The sequence below is a fragment of the Spermophilus citellus genome (genome assembly GCF_964194105.1).
Source record: "Spermophilus citellus genome assembly, chromosome: 4".
Taxonomy (NCBI): Eukaryota; Metazoa; Chordata; class Mammalia; order Rodentia; family Sciuridae; genus Spermophilus; species Spermophilus citellus.
The window spans coordinates 71,794,576-71,809,543 of record NC_138185.1 but is presented as its reverse complement, the minus strand read 5'-3'; the positions used below and the strand labels follow the sequence as shown (position 1 = coordinate 71,809,543).

General features: G+C 44.1%; 1 protein-coding gene across 5 annotated transcripts in view; it reads left to right on the top strand.

The window, feature by feature from the left end:
• Window positions 1-14,968, top strand: part of IL16 (interleukin 16) — a 131,649-nt gene that overhangs the window by 100,467 nt on the left and 16,214 nt on the right. For all 5 annotated transcript variants that reach the window (XM_081292660.1, XM_081292659.1, XM_081292658.1 and 2 more), the window contains 5 exons: window positions 2,566-2,683; window positions 5,067-5,199; window positions 8,706-8,793; window positions 10,800-11,281; window positions 14,809-14,959. In XM_081292660.1, coding sequence (XP_081148786.1) covers window positions 2,566-2,683; window positions 5,067-5,199; window positions 8,706-8,793; window positions 10,800-11,281; window positions 14,809-14,959 — 972 coding nt within the window. The remainder of the gene's footprint in view (window positions 1-2,565; window positions 2,684-5,066; window positions 5,200-8,705; window positions 8,794-10,799; window positions 11,282-14,808; window positions 14,960-14,968) is intronic.

Genomic DNA, 14,968 nt, shown 5'->3' with positions numbered 1-14,968 from the left:
CAGCCCACTGGAGGCTCTGCCAGCGTCGCCCAGCCTCCTTCCAGGTTTCCATACCTGGCTGAGTTTCAGGCTTCCCTGTTGGAATCAGCTCAGGGTGGGCAGGATGCTCTCAACTAGAAGACCCCATGGCTGTTGCTGGGCTGGGCTGAGTAGGAGGCTGAGTTATCTGCTTCTAGAAGCTCAAGACAAACTGTCCAATTCCAGTCAATATGTCCTGCAGTGGTGGAAAGAAAATAAAACAAACATAGATAAGTGGTGGGAAGGAAATGGATATAAGGGACCAGGCTTTGTAGCCTTGCAGCTAATATCTTCAGTGTCCTTGGGCAGGTCACTTAATCTCTCTGGGCCCCTGTTTTCTTACCCAGACAAGAGAATTGAAGTTCTGACATTTGAGAGTCACAGCCATTCATTGTGTCACCACAGGCCCATGGCTAGCAAACCCTAGAGGGCCCAGGAAGCCCTTGCTACCAAAGTTCAACTGTGCCGAGACCAGAATGATGGAGAGGAGGCAGATAGTCACAGAGTTGAGCTCCAGCAGAGGGGTCACGTGTTCTAGGAACAGAGAGAGGGTCTGCATGGCCAAAGCAAGGTGAACAGAGTGAGTGATGACATTAGAGTACTTGGCATCCAGCCATTTGGGTCTGAGCATAGGAATATTGCTTTGGAGAGAAGTAGATGGATTGAGATGAATTGTAGAGAGAGGAGAAGAGGGTGTGGAATTAATTCATTGCACAGGAGTTTTCCTGATGTATGTCTTAGCTCCCCTGCTATACTGGGAGCCCCTGGAAGACTCAGACATCTCTGTGTGCCGAGGCCTGGCGCGGTGTTGTAGATAAGTGCAAGGTGCATATGGGTGTGTGCAGATGTGCTGTGAATAGGGTTCATGCAGGGAGTTTTCTGAGTAGGCATGGCCTCAGAGTGGTGTTTCCTCTGATTATTGGTATCAGAAGCACCTGTATGGAGGGTCTTTGCCTTCTTGATTTAAATAAGCTGCCTCTTATTCTTAGACTCTACCTCAACAGATTTTGATGCAGCCATGTTTGGGGCTGAGGCTCAGGAATCTATATTTTAAATAAGGACTCTAGGTGATTCTGATGCCCATTAAGCTGAAGAACTCTTGCTGGAGTCAGGAAGCCTTTCCTGACCTGTGTTGGTGGCTCATGTCACAGCCCAAATTCTTCACCTGTAGAATAGGGTCATAAAATGGCCCATGACATCCTTCAGGTGGCTTTTTGGGAGAACCAGAATCAAAAAGGTAAAAATATTCATGAAGTGCTTTGCAAAACATGAGAAAAACCACTGAGGAGGTCTTCCTTCCACTCTGTGACCACTCCACCTAGTCCTTCCTGCTGACTGCTTCTCATTCTCCAGGTCTTTGCTGTGAGACCTGAAGTGGCCATCCTGTCACCTTCCAGCAACCCCCTCGTTTTTCCCCTTCTGTATTCTGTAGGATCCCCATGGACCTAATACCACCTATATGCTGCTACAAACTTTTAACTTTAGTCCCTCTTTCTGCCTGGGTTTTGGGTCACTCTCTGCTGCACAGGTTGGCTCAGATACCTCCTGGCATCACAAGTGCAACTTGGGTGTAACTGAACACTGGGTCCTCATCCTCATCATTGCTGTCCTCCCTGGACTTCCCTGTTGTGGTAAACAGCATCATCATCTATTCAGTTGTTTTGATTTTTATTTATAAAACCCCTATATTTCATCCCTCAGCAAGTCTGGTCTTGAACAGATATTTCACACACATAGATTTCTGTTTCTTCATTAGTGGTGAAGTCAAAGCCACTGTTGTCTTGCTCAGCAGTGCCACTCCACTGGCCTCCATGTTTCCCCTTCTTGAACACCATAGTTCTTTCTCCAACATTTGCAACAGAAGATGTTAGGTCACGACACTTCCTTGCTCACAGCTCTCCCATGGCGTGGCAGCACTTCCTTGCTCAAAGCTCTCCCATGGCGTGTCTTTGCAGTATGGAGTAGCATCGTTTCAGTGATGCCCTTGCTAACAAAGCCTTGTTTAATCCAGTCCTTGATCCTGTCATTCGTCATCTCATGCCTCGCTCCTGTGACTGACCATGCCCTTCTTGAACTTGCAACACGGCATGCTTTTTCTCACCCTTTGCCCTTTGCATTGGCTGTTTCTCTTGCTGGAATGCTCTGCTCTGTCTCCTCATTCCTAGCTTTTCTTGTCATCCACATTTTAGCCTAAACGACATTGTCTCCTCTGAGGCCCATAGTAACCATCCTGATGCCTTATAGCACATTCCCCATTGATTCTCTGCATAATACTCCTCACTATTGGATACCTCCCTCCCTCCTTTCCTTCCTTCTCCCTTTTTCATTCCCTCCTTTCTGTTTAGAGTTTCCCCACTTGAAATTGCTGTTGGTCACTTTAGAACCTTAAGCAGTACCTATACATAGTGGATGCACCACAAATGTGGGTGGAATGAATGCCATGATAAATAAGGGACCCTGACAGACAGTGCTGGTGGCCCCTAACAGACTAGTGCACCCCTGGGGAAGCTCACAGTCTCCCGCCTCTCACCCTGTTCTGCCTTGCAGAGGCTGGCGTTGGCCTGGGCATCGGCCTGTGCAGTGTCCCCTACTTCCAGTGCATCTCGGGCATTTTTGTTCACACTCTCTCACCAGGATCTGTGGCACATCTGGATGGACGACTGCGGTATGTCCTCACTTCTGTTTTTGAATAGCTCCCTGACTTACAGCAGAGGGAAGAACTACTTAGGAATGTCAGGAGATTGATTTGGAGATTGATGCTTAGAATGATATAGGCATGGCCCAGAGATGGCTCTCAAAGTGGCTGGACCAGCAGCATGACATAGACATCATCTGGGCCCTGGGCTCAATCCTCAGCATGAGAGAGAGAGAGAGAGAGAGAGAGAGAGAGAGAGAGAGAGAGAGAGAGAGAGAGAGAGAACAAATCAGCTGACTGAATCTACATTTTAACAAGACCCCCTGGGATTTGTATGCATGTGACAGTTTAAGAAGCCAACCTCAGAGAATATCAGTCCGCAACAGAAAGTGCACTAAACACACTTTAACTCAGATTCAACTAGCATAGAAATCATAGTGTCATAAATAGGAGCTTCCAAGGTTTGCCCGTGAGCTCTATATAGAAAAAGCAGTTCTCTGAGCAAATCAGTTGCATAAATATGGTTTCTTGCTGGCATAAACAAAATATTTTCAGGCACTCCAGGCATATTTTTTAACAGATAAATTCTAAGAGAAATATAAATCTAAATTTTCTTTTCAATAAGTAACCTGATTTTTCTCAAAATATTTGATCTTCATTCAACTTGTTATAATACTTCATACACACTCTAATATTTGTATATAGTACATTTTCTTTCATTGCATTTGCATTTTGCTAAATCAAGAGATTTCTGCCCTGTTTTTAAAGTTTTCTTAGAATTGCAGTATACAGGAAAGTCCTTGATGGAACTTCTAATTAGAGATACACTGCTATTGTTGGAGGGTGACAGCTGATTTGCTGAGCCTCTGTGCTGGTGCACGGGGCATAATAGCAGAGTCAGGGTGATAGCCTTTGTCCTAATACCCTCTAACAGAGAGTATCTCCCTCCTAGGCCTACAGTGGAATTATTCAGGAAACTTCTATTTTCCTTGGCATTTGGGGCCCTATGACAGTAATTTTTAGTCACATAAATAGTGTGCTTTCTTAGCAAGGGTGAAAGCACACCTGCTCAGCAGAAATATAGGAGAAGGAAGCAGCAGACCAAAACAGGGGGAATAGGAAAATCAGCACAGGAACCTGTGTTCTCATCCTGGTCCAGGAGTGAGGCCAGGAGAATGCAAATTGCAGACCTCTTGATTTTTAAATAAAGTTTTATTGAAAGAAAGCCATAAACATATGTCTACAAATTGTCTATAGCTGCAGCTATCATCCTATAATAGTGCAGCTATGTCACTGTAACACAGATGGAAGGGCCTGTGAAGCCTAAAGGATTCACTCTTTGCTGCTTTATTTAAAAAATAAAGTATAAATTTCCCGGCTAGGATGTATCAGAGACTATTTCACATTCTGTGTCATCTATGATGGGGAAAGAAGGTAGATTGCACAAATCTTCCATGAATCAATGACCCCTATCTTTCCTACCTCATTTCTTTTTCTGTTTAGGTAGCTGTGTTAGTCACCTTTTTGTTACTATAACTAATGCCTGAGATAATCGATTTATAAGAGCAAAGGTTTATTTTGGCTCATAGTTTGGAGGTTCCAGTTCATGTCTGATTGGCCCCATTGCTTTTGGGCCTGTAGTTAGACAGCACATCATGCTGGGACCATGAGGTGGGACCATGAGGTGGAGCAAACCGTTCACCTCAGGATGGAGATTTGAAAAAGAGGGAAAGGAATGGGAGGGTGTCATCTGGTTACAGGGAAGGGAATTGCCTTCTCTTCCCTGTAACCAGAAGGCCTCTCACTTGGTCCCACTTCTGAAGGGTTCTATCACCTCCCAATATCACCAGGCTGAGGATCAAGACTTTACCATAAGGACATTTGGGGGACACGTATCTAAACCAGAGCAGTTGCTGGTAACTCCTGTCCCACCTTAAAGTTAAAATGAGTTCCAGCACCTGCTTTTTAGATTTTTTTTTTTTTGCAAGAACTTTGACTGGTCTCCTACCCAGTTATTTCTTCTTTGCTCTTCAGCACATCCTGTCCAATCTTTCCTCGTAATCATTCTACGTGTGAGAACACTAAGGTCCAAGGAGGAGATGCAATGGGTTACATCATGGTTGACCAGTCCATCAGTTAGTTCAGATAACCCCTGCCCTCATCCTGATTGAGTGTAATTAAATGGGAAAAGAAGGAACAAAGTTACAGATGAAACTTTGTTCATGTTGGAGCTCTCTGGGTATGAAATATTGGGTACTCTGTGGTTGTGCTTTGGTCCACCTTGTTCTGAGTTTTGGGCAAGCAGTCAGGGAGGTCTACTTATTGATATGATGTTTAGGTCTCCCAGAGAAGCGACCTTCCAGATGTCAATATTCATTAGCTTTCTGATGGTTTCATGTTGTTGCTTTTGCAGGTGTGGTGATGAGATCGTAGAAATCAATGATTCCCCTGTGCACTGCATGACACTCAATGAAGTCTATGCGATCCTGAGTCACTGTAATCCTGGTCCAGTGCCCATCATCGTTAGCCGACATCCAGACCCACAGGTAACATCCCACTGGGTTATGTTCTTCTTCTCACGCTCACTCTTCCAGTACCAAGTTGGAACAAGAAATATATGAAAACAGAACATTACTGGCTATGGTTTGAACTGAATCTTCAAGAATCCATTCCAACTTTCTGTGATAAACCAAATAGTTTTATCAGAGGTCCATTAATAACATCCTAGACATCAGGAGCAAATGGCTTCAACATAGGAAACGTCTTGCAACTGAGTTACAAGCTGTGAGGCAAGAAGATAGAGACCTGGGGTCCCAGCTAGTATATGCAAGAGATTCATTTCCTCATGCATCTAGTAGATACCCATTATGGGAATGTCTGGAGCCCAGCACCAAGGACAGAACTATGTACAAGTTCACAGTACATAGTCCCGCAGAAGCCCACAGTTTCAATAAAGAGACTGATAGAGACAGAGGGGGTAAGTACTAAGTTGAAGAGATGGGTTTGTGAAGCAAGAAATCCTAGAAGCTAGTTTTCTCCAAAAAATTTGAAGGAGATCATTCCAGGTAGTAGGAATGCAAAGTTCAGAGTCATGAAAGAACTTATCATGGAAACAATATGGTAGGCAGTTTTGGTGGGTCTGGGATGTAGTGTGCTAGGCATGAGTGATCAAGAACCATGGGTGGCTGGTGAGGCACTAGGGTTACCTTGTAAAGTCATTAGATTGCCAAAGAGTCTGTATTTTATCCCATGTGTAGCGAGATGCTATAGAAGCTAAATAGCTATAGATGTAACATGTTCAGATTTTTTTTCAGTATAAAGTGGGTTGTGTGTGAAATTTGTAGGAGGGTGGACACAGATGTTGAGGGCCCGAATGGAACAGTAGAAGTGGGAAGAGATTAGAGTAAAGGGGGCAACAAGTGGCAAAGCTTGGGAACAATCAATGATATCGATTGGCTGGGGAGTGGGCTTGGGAGAGAAGAAAATGACTTCAGGGTGGGACATACTGAAGTTGAGTTGCCTGGGGGATGTTCAGAGGGAGATGCCCAGTAGACATCAAATCTGGGGCTGACAGTGGCAGTAAATGAGATTCAGGTTGGAGTTAGTTGAAGCCATGGCCCCGGTGCGATCACTTTGGGGAACCTGGTAATGATCACTGACACCTTTTATTTAATCCTTATTGTGTGCCAGTCTCAATGGCCAAAGATGTGACACACACAACTGCATTTAGTTGTACCACCCTCTGCAGTTGGTATGCTTCCCCCACCCCAACTCACTGCAAGGAAAAGGGACTGGCCCAATGATGGAGCTACTAAGTGGAGGAGCTAGGATTTAAACTCACCAAAGCCCATGCTCTTAATTAATTGATCCCCAAACTCGGTGAAAATAGGACAGGTAGTGGTATAATGGGGAAGATCAACATACACAGTGTAGAGCAGGTTCAAACTTGGTCCCCTTTGACCATTGCATACCAAAGCTACCACTGCATACCAGGGAAAATCAGACTTCTTACTTAATAAACAAATAATTGACCTAAATATTTGGGACATAAAAGAAAAGAAAGGAGTCTCAATTAGTTTATGATACCTCTTGCTGCCTGAGGACTGTGAAGGAAGAACTGTGGGACAGGGCCAGGATGTGGGGCTGATGCTGTGGCCCTGGTTGAGGGAAGCTGAGAGATATGGCTGGAGACCTGGGGCAAACACTCAAGATCTCACAGGAGGTGAGGGCCTTGGGAGTGAGGAAGTCATACACACGATGCAAAACTTACATTTTAAGCGCACAGTTTAGTGACATTAAGTACATTCAATATTGTTGTGCAAACATCACCACCAAGTTTCATCTTGCAAAACTGAAGCTCTGTACCCTAGAAACAAGAAATCCCTACTTCCCCTCCCTTGGTAGCCACCCTTCTACTTTCGTTTCCATGATTTTGACTATTCTGCATTCCTCATGTAAATGGAACCACACAGTGTTTGTCCTTTCACGACTGGCTTATTTCATTTAGCATGATGTCTTCAAGGTGCATCCATGTTGTAGCCTGTGTCAAAATTTTCTTCCTTTTTGAAGGTTAAATAAGATTCCATTTTATGTGTGTACTACATGGTGTTTATTCATTCATCTGTTGATGGATAATTAGGTCGCTTGTACCTTTCAATTACTCTGATAATGCTGCCATGGATTTGAACTTAGATATAGCTTTGAGACACTGATTTTAATTCTTTTGGATATGTTCCCAGAAGTGGAGTTGCTGGATCATGTGGCAATTCTATTTTTAAGTTTTTAAAGGAACTTCATACTGTTTTCTATAGAGGCTGCACTATTTTATATTCCCATCAACATTGTATAAAGGTCCCAGTTTCTCCACATCTTTGCCAAGACTTGTTATTTTCTATTTTTTTATAGTAGCCATCCTAATAAGTATGGAGTGATAATACATCATAGTTATAATTTGCATTTCCAAATGATTAGCACATTTTTTAAGGTGTTTGTTGGCCATTTGTAGATCTTCAGAGAAGTGTCTGTTTCTTTTTCTTTGCCCATTTTCAAATTGAATTATATTTGACCATTGTTAAATTGTGTGTGTTTTGTGTGTGTGTGTGTGTGTGTGTGTGTGTGTGTGTGTGTGTGTTTGTGTATTTTCTGGATTTTAGCCCTTTATCAAATATATAATTTTCAAGTATTTCTCCTATTCTGTGAATTGTATTTTCATTCTCTTGATCTGTGTTCTGTGATGCTCAGAAGTTTTAAATTTTTACTTTATAAAAATACTAAAAATAGATAATACTAAAATTAGATAAATACTCCAATTAATCTTTCCTTTGTTTACTATACTTTTTATTTCAAATGGTTTCTTAAATATCTCTGTCCATACTGTGAAACAGGTTCTATTATAGTTATTACTTTATAGAAGAAGAAATTGAGACTCAGCTTGTATGGAAAAAAGTCTGTTTGACTCCAAAATTCATATTCTTAACTTTACTGTAAAGTGATTAGTGACCTGTGAGGCAACAACAGAGAGTACAATTATGGTGGGATGGTGATGATGATGGGGAGAGTGATGGTGGTGATGGTGATGATGTTGGTGGTGATGATGATGATGATCATGGTGATGGTGATTATGATAGTAGTGGTCATGATGTGGTGGTGATGGTGGTGGTGACAATGATGATGACGATGGTGGTGATGGTGATAATGTTGGTGGTGATGATAATGATGATGGTAATGTCATGACAGCATCTCCAAGAAGGGAGTTGCTTGCAGGGGTAGACTGTGAAATAGTGACTTTGCTTTAAGTTTCACAGCAAGAAGTGGGCAGAAGTTTGGAGAGACAAGAGGGCCCACCCAACTCCTTTATCAGCAGACTTTGGACATAATCTGGGAGATTCTGGAGAATCACTAACCCCCAGGATATTTCTGGAAGTGGGATTGTCAACTGTTTGCAGACTGGACTAGAAGGAAAGATGCTAGAATACAGGGGCACAGCTGGTTCAGCACTTGGAGCCTAGGGCAGGGGTTTCCACTGTTTGAGAATGGGACCAATGTTTTCTAGGTCTCTGAGCAGCAACTCAAAGAAGCTGTGACTCAGGCTATGGAAAACATCAAGTTTGGAAAAGAGAGGCATCAGTGGAGCTTGGAAGGTAAGGAAAATAGTGGACTTTGGTTTAAAATATCATCTCCTTTGAAATTCAGGGTATGGCCCTCTATCATAAGAATATGTAAGAACAGTCATCACAGAAAGGCGTGATACACAGGCAAGCATTGAAAGTCAGGATTCCACTTGCTAAACATGGCTCACACTTTTGCTTTGTTTGGAAAGTGCAAGATTTTGTAATCATCTGAATTTGAATTATTTTAAATGTAGCAGGCACTCTCCAGTTCTCTGTGGTCCCCACCATTTCCATTTTTTTCTTCCAGTTTGCTTTTCTCACACGTTTCCCCATACACATTGAATTTTGCAGCCACTATTCTTTAATAATGAAATCTTGAGAAACTGTAATATCTAATAATACAATATCTAGCACTTATTGGATTCTTATAATGTCAGACACTGTGCTAATTCATGCATTATTTTACTGAATCTTCATATCTAAATTTTGTGCACATTTTACAGAAAACAAATGAGGCCCTGAGGGGCTCCCTTACCCAAAGACATAGTGCTGTTGTGCAGAGGATCTGGGTCAGTGACCCAGCTGGCTGACTCCCAAGCCCAGCTGTTGAACATTAGGGAGCTCATCATGGAACATTCATGTGCAGCACTGATGTTGAGAAAGGGAATAAATGGTACAAGAAACATTGAGAGAAAAGAACAGGACACAGAATTGTATTTCAACTGTGTTCTAATATTTCCATCCACCCCAGATACATATATGCTATGGGGAAGGTGCCTGAAAAATTCACCAACGTTTTAACCATGGTAATCTCTGGATGATTGGAACACAAGAGAGTGTTTACTTTCTTCCATCTTTTACTCTTTTTGTGGCTGGTTTTTCTTAAGTGAGGATGCATTACTTTGTATACAAGAAGAAGGAAAGAAAGGAAGGAAGGAAGGAAGGAAGAAAGAAAAAGAAAACTTAAAAAAAAAGGATTTGAATTATGAGCTTGGCTGGTGTTGGTTCTCTCCTAAAGCCTCAAGTGCCCTCCCATGGGGCTAACTTGGCTCTCTCAGCCTCACAGAATGGGTGGGGGTTTGAGCAAGAAACCAGGCTTCAATCTACCTGCTTTAGCTGTGATTCTAGGAAAGTAGCCTCTTTGACAGCTCACCACTAGAGAGAAGGGCCTCTCAAGGATGTGTGGGTGGCTCTAGTGCGGGAAACTATGGTGGCAGGGGTGCCGTTTGAGGACTAGAAGGAGGAGCTGGGCTGAAAAGGGCAGGGAAGAGAGGACCACAGCAAGAAACTGGTTTTCTGAGCTAACTTCTTTAGCTGGAAAAAAAAAGTTTGTAACCTGTTGATATAAGTTTCAAAGTGCCTTCCTTGCATTCTCTTTCTTTGATAGTGAACCTCAAAAGAAGCCTAGCAACCTTGCAATTATCATCCCTATTTTACAGATGCAGAAATTGAGTGTGGTGGGCTGAGTTTCCCCAGGAAGCTGATCCTGAGATAGAATTTAGCATGCAGGATATTTTTAGTAGGGTTTCCTAGGATTGAAACCTGTGGAAGGGAGGAGAGAAAGTGAGGTTGGGCAGAGGGAGAGAGGAGCTGAGACGGACCAACCCCTGGAAATCTAGAGCTAAAATAAGGTGGGCCTGTGTTGGCAGCAATGGCAGGACTATTCTCACCCATCTCCATCAGTGACTGGAACTAGGCCACCCCCTTGGCAAGGCAGCTCTCTGAAGCTGAGGCAGTTCCCGGAGGAATAGATGTTTGAAAGCCACCTGCACAAGAGGGATACCGAGTCCTTTTTGATAGGTAATCTGAGCAGCAAAACTTTGTATCCATCACCAGTTCAGAATTTCCTCAACCCAAAGGCATACAGCTCTTTGGGGACCAAACCAGAGGCTGCTGGGCTCTAAGTACAAAGTGGTCTTGGCTGAGCAGCGGTTGTCTGGAGTCCCGTGTGCTGTCTGGAGAGGTCAGGGCAAGGCTGGAGTGTTTGCTGACTTCCAAAGCTCAGCTGTGGAGGTTCCCTTGTGCTTCCCTTACAGGAGTCAAAAGGCTGGAGAGCAGCTGGCACGGGCGGCCTACCTTGGAGAAAGAGAGAGAGAAGAACTCAGCGCCCCCACATCGCAGGGCTCAGAAGGTCATGGTCCGATCCAGCAGTGATAGCAGCTACATGTCTGGGTCCCCAGGGGGCAGTCCCTGCAGTGGCAGTGCTGAGAAGCAGCCCTCTGACCGAGAAAGCTGCACCCACAGCCCCAGCCTGCCACTGGGGAGGGAGTCAGGGGTGTGTCCAATGGCCTCATCCAGGCCACCCCAGGAGAGCCCGCCCCTCCCGGAGATCTTGGGTGGCCATCCACCTCTGAGACTGAAGAAATCCTTTGAGATCTTGGTGAGAAAACCTACGTCCTCCAAGCCCAAGCCTCCGCCCAGAAAGTACTTTAAAAGTGACAGTGAGCCTCATCAGAGTCTGGAAGGGAAAGAGAGCTCCTTATGCCCTTCTGGGCACACCTTGCCCAGCTGCAGTCAGGTAAGAGGACCTGGGGATGGGCTGAATGTCCTCTGGTTGATGTCATACACAGGAATTCCTAAGTATCAGCAGAAGCAGCAGCCATGGCACAATACAGTTTCCTACTCCAGCAGTGAAAGGCTGATGCTCAGGAGTCAAGTGAAGTCTCACTGTGCGAAGATAAGTTTGAAGCTTGGCTGACCCAAACTGGAAGCCCCAGTCCTGTGCACTGGCTCTTGGCTTCGCATCCATAACTCAGTGGAATTTGAGTTCCCTGTGTGTGGGTCGTTGGTTACACCCTTTGTGATGGACAAAAAGCAGATGTTCAGGAGGGCCACTCCCTGATGCGGGAGGCAGAGGTCACTGCACAGAAATTCTCAGGTGCTCTGCTTGCAAGGATCGTAGTTGCCTAAATAGCTAAAAGGGGACAAGAGTTAATTACCCTCTTTTTTTTTTAAGTAAGTAGATAGATGTGATTATGAGAAATTGGCTTCTATTTCTCCCCCAGTTAACTTAGACTTCCAAGGTGGAGATCCTTGGAGAAATCTCAACTTCTCTAAGCCTAGGTTTCCTTATCTGCTGCTTGAGATTGCATTTAGTATTTCTTTCTCAAAGAGCTACTGTTAGGATTCAATGTTACCAGTTAAGTGAAGTGTCTAGCACAGTCTCAGACACAGTGAGCTCCTTGCTGTGATTATTCCCCCATCATACTCCTAGAGACCTTCTTCCTCATAGTCCCACCCACCTCCTTAAAGGAAGACTAACGGACAGACAGGAAGCAGCTATATCGCTATATCGGGAATCATTTTTATGTGCAGGTAGTATGCTAAATACTTTCATGTATATTGTCTCAGCTCTTGCTTGTAACACCCTGAGGGTGAGGGTCCCAGTTATGTAAAGACAGAAATGAGAAACTTGCTCAAGTTCATATTGCCAGTGGGTCCCTGTTAACCACTGTGCCGCAAGTCTTCTCCAGGTAGCTGCTCCTCTGGGCAGGTAGAAGGAAGCCTCAGAAGGTCCCTACAATGAGCTATAATGAGGGTTGATGAACTTCAGGGTATAAGAAATCCCAATTAGTGGTAGAGGTGGAGGCGGATGGTCTAGATGGAGAGAGTCAGTGGAGAAGGGTAGAATGAGGCTGGGTTGCTAAAGAGGAAGCGCTCTTTTGCAGACAGCAGGAGGATGTGGCTAGCTACCAACACATGATGGAGTTGTCAGTGTGGATCTGACCCTCCACCTTCATCCTTTCAGCAAATAACTCATATTCCTTTGGGCCTGAGAAGGACAGATTGGAAACAGGCTGGCTGAGAGGCCATGATTTTATCCTCTTCCTGGAATGAAGGAGGGTAGTGGCCCTGGTGATGCCCATGGGCCACCTTCTCAGGTGGGACCATATACAGGGCAGAGATTAGCCCCAAGTAAGATGGCAGGAGGAGAAGGTAGAGTTTCTGGGCAAAGAGCTGACACAAGGAGCTTTCTCACAAGCAGGTTCCCTCATCTTTGGTACCTCCTCAGTATACCACAACTTCCTGAAACCTCTGTCAGCAGCACCGTCCCCGGCAGCACAGATACAATTCTGTAGCTGCTCTTCTCTGTCCCCTCGGTGTTTTCCCACCGGCTCTTCTCCTGTAATCTATTCCACCATGCACAACAAGCTTGTGCTGGGTATTGGGGTTAATAAAGAAAGGACTATAGCCCAACAGGATACAGGAAACAATCTACTTGACTTGGATCCTCTTAAAATTGTCGTGACGAATCCTGGTCACTCCTCATTGGATGTTATTCTGTGGCTCCAGTGTACAATATCTCTCCCTCCCTCCCTTCTACTTCTTTTTCCATCCCTCCTTTCCTTACTCCCCTTTGTAGACTTTTTTATTCATAGTCCCAAGGCCCTTCTCAAGTACCTGTGGATATCCTCCAAATCTTTCTTTTCTACTATAACTCAAGGGGACTTAACTTCCACAACCAAAATGATCATCAGGATCTTTTCCTCAAAAAAAAAAAAAACATCAATTCTTCTCTTTTTAGAAAATCAGCACAAATTATAATCTGTGTTAAAACAACAACAACAACAACAACAACAACAACAACAATTTCTTTCTTTCTTAAATCCATCTCTATTTCTCTAGACCTTTTTCTTTCTTTTCCTTCTCCCTCCCTCATCCGCCAAGCAGTGTACCAGAAAACTTTTGTCAGAAAAATATTTTGTATAAAATTAAACTTATTTCAGAAACTAATTTGAAAAACCTCCCATGAAGAGGATGCAACATCAAACGAAACACATCTGTGTCTATTCCAAGATGTCAAGCTACTTTGATGAGCCAGGCAAAGTGATGCACGCCTATAATCCCAGCCACTTGTAATCCCAGGCTGAGGGTGGCGATCACAAGTTGAAGGTCAGCCTCAACAACTCAGGCTCTAAGTAACTTAGTTAGACTTTGTCTTAAAATAAAAAAATAAAAAAAGGCTGGGGATGTGACTCAGTGGTAAAGCACCCCTGGGTTCAATCCCCAGTACCACAAATAAATAAATAAATAAATAAAGCTACTTTGATGACTGTACTTGCTAGAAACTATATCTGCCTATACAAGTGCCAACAATTCATGGATATGGAGAGATGTCACTTTACAGAACTTGGAATGGGGTGGAATAAAATATCCTGAGTAATAAAAGTCTTAGAGACCTTCAGGCTAATATTTTAAGTGTTTAATGCCATGGCCAAGCCGTGCTTTTTTAGATGACTAGTTTAAGAAGCCCAACAATTCCTTTAGATTGGTTAATCACTTGATATTTCCAAAATGCTCCCTTTAAGCTCGGTTTTACAGTAGGAACTTGCATTGATGCAATAACTTGTGAACATGTTTGTAACTTCTGTACAACTTTCCTTCCCCCAAAATGTTTCTTTTGTATGTGGATACTACATCTCAGATGGGGGGCCACCTATGGTCCCAAAGGATGCATGCATGTGCTCCTGCTTCCTTCCTTCCTCTCTGTAGGGAGGCCTGGAGCCTTGTCAAATGGCCCACTGTTACATGACTCTGGAACCAGTACAATGCAGAGGTCACCACCAACCAATATAAGGAGAATCATTCTGATGATGTCTGCCTTCTCATTCTTTTTTTTTTTTTTTTTTTTTTCTGGCTCTAAGCAACTTAGTGAGACTTTGCCTTACTGGATTGGCCTTTTTCTACAGAACACTCTTATTTGGCTTCTCTGTAAAATTTTACTCTTTTTTCAAGAATGAGACTAAAAGCACCTCTCTGGCAAAGCCTCCTCCCCTGTAGAAGGGAGCTGGTGACCCCTGCTTCCACAGCCATGTTCTGGACACCAGGTTATTGGAAGTCAAGGGTTGTCTGGGGCCTCCAGGCAGTGCTGTTTTTGCCATGATGGCACCTTGGAGGAAAGAACTCTCTTTACAAGGCTGCTGATGAATTTTCCATTAAAGGCGTCTCAATATCCGCTCTCCTGTCCTAATCAAAGTGCGCCTTGCCTTCTCACAGCTGAAGGCTACCGTTTTGACACAGTCTCGCTTCCTGTTTACACCACAGGAAGTCAGAGAGCTGCTGCCACCACTGCCTCCACAGGAAGACGCAGCGGGGAGAACCCAGGGTGCTGGTGCCTGCTGCTCAGGACCTGGAGTCAACCCTCTGACCACGACCTCCACAGAGGGCGAGCCAGGGAGGAGAAGAGCCAGCCCAGGTAAGCTTT